The following is a 769-nucleotide window of genomic DNA, read 5'->3' as shown; positions in this document are numbered from 1 at the left end:
CCCTCCCCCCTTCGTTAGCCGTCACGGACATAGACGTCACCGGACTCCTCCCCTCTTCCCTTCGTTAGCCGTTACGGACATCAACGTCACTGGACTACTCCCCCCTTCCCTTCGTTAGCCGTCACGGACATCGACGTCACCGGACTCCTCCCCCCTCCCCTCCGTTAGCCGTCACGGACATAGACGTCACCGGACTCCTCCCCCCCTTCCCTTCGTTAGCCGACGGAGCCACTTGGGGGAGGAATGAATCCGCATACTTTTGAAGTTTTTTAGGCTGCGTCTCTTACGTTCACAATCCGAGTTTTAGAGAAGAAGCGCAATGTAGAAGATCACAACAACTTCCCCGGGCTCCCCTACAACACCTCGCTTACCTGGCAGTCGTGGACGACGGTGACTACGATGGTTTGATCCGTCACCGCCCCCATGGCCACCATCATGGCGTATTCCATGTCCGCAAAGCCCTCTCCTTTCCCGATCCGCCACCCTGAGGGGGACAAAAGAGGAAACCAAACTGTGTGTGTGTGTGTGTGGGGGGGGAGACGGCACGACGAGCCTAAAGGTGACCTAATGTACAAGAGACACAGATACCCACATGAGCGAAAGCCTGGGCACTTGATCCCCCTTCCCACCCCAACATTCAGGGAAGCATCATAGGCCACGCCTCCAAAGGCTTCATCTGTACACGGGGTCAGGACTTCGCCTGACACGGGGGGTGTCGTCGGGGGAGGGTGACACGGGGGGTGTTATCGGGGGGAAATTACCTTTTTCC

The 769-nt window shown here is 57.6% G+C and overlaps 1 protein-coding gene across 1 annotated transcript in view; it reads right to left on the bottom strand.

The window, feature by feature from the left end:
- MTHFSD (methenyltetrahydrofolate synthetase domain containing) overlaps nt 1-769 on the bottom strand; it is a 6,818-nt gene that overhangs the window by 1,902 nt on the left and 4,147 nt on the right. Inside the window, exon 5 of the mRNA XM_018573761.1 lies at nt 372-564. Within this exon, the coding sequence (XP_018429263.1) occupies nt 372-564 (193 nt within the window). The remainder of the gene's footprint in view (nt 1-371; nt 565-769) is intronic.

This window comes from Nanorana parkeri, unplaced genomic scaffold (assembly GCF_000935625.1).
Source record: "Nanorana parkeri isolate BGI_ZX_2015 unplaced genomic scaffold, ASM93562v1 scaffold2525, whole genome shotgun sequence".
Lineage (NCBI taxonomy): Eukaryota > Metazoa > Chordata > Amphibia > Anura > Dicroglossidae > Nanorana > Nanorana parkeri.
Note: the sequence above shows the minus strand (reverse complement) of the source record. Positions and strands in the feature narration are given on the sequence as shown.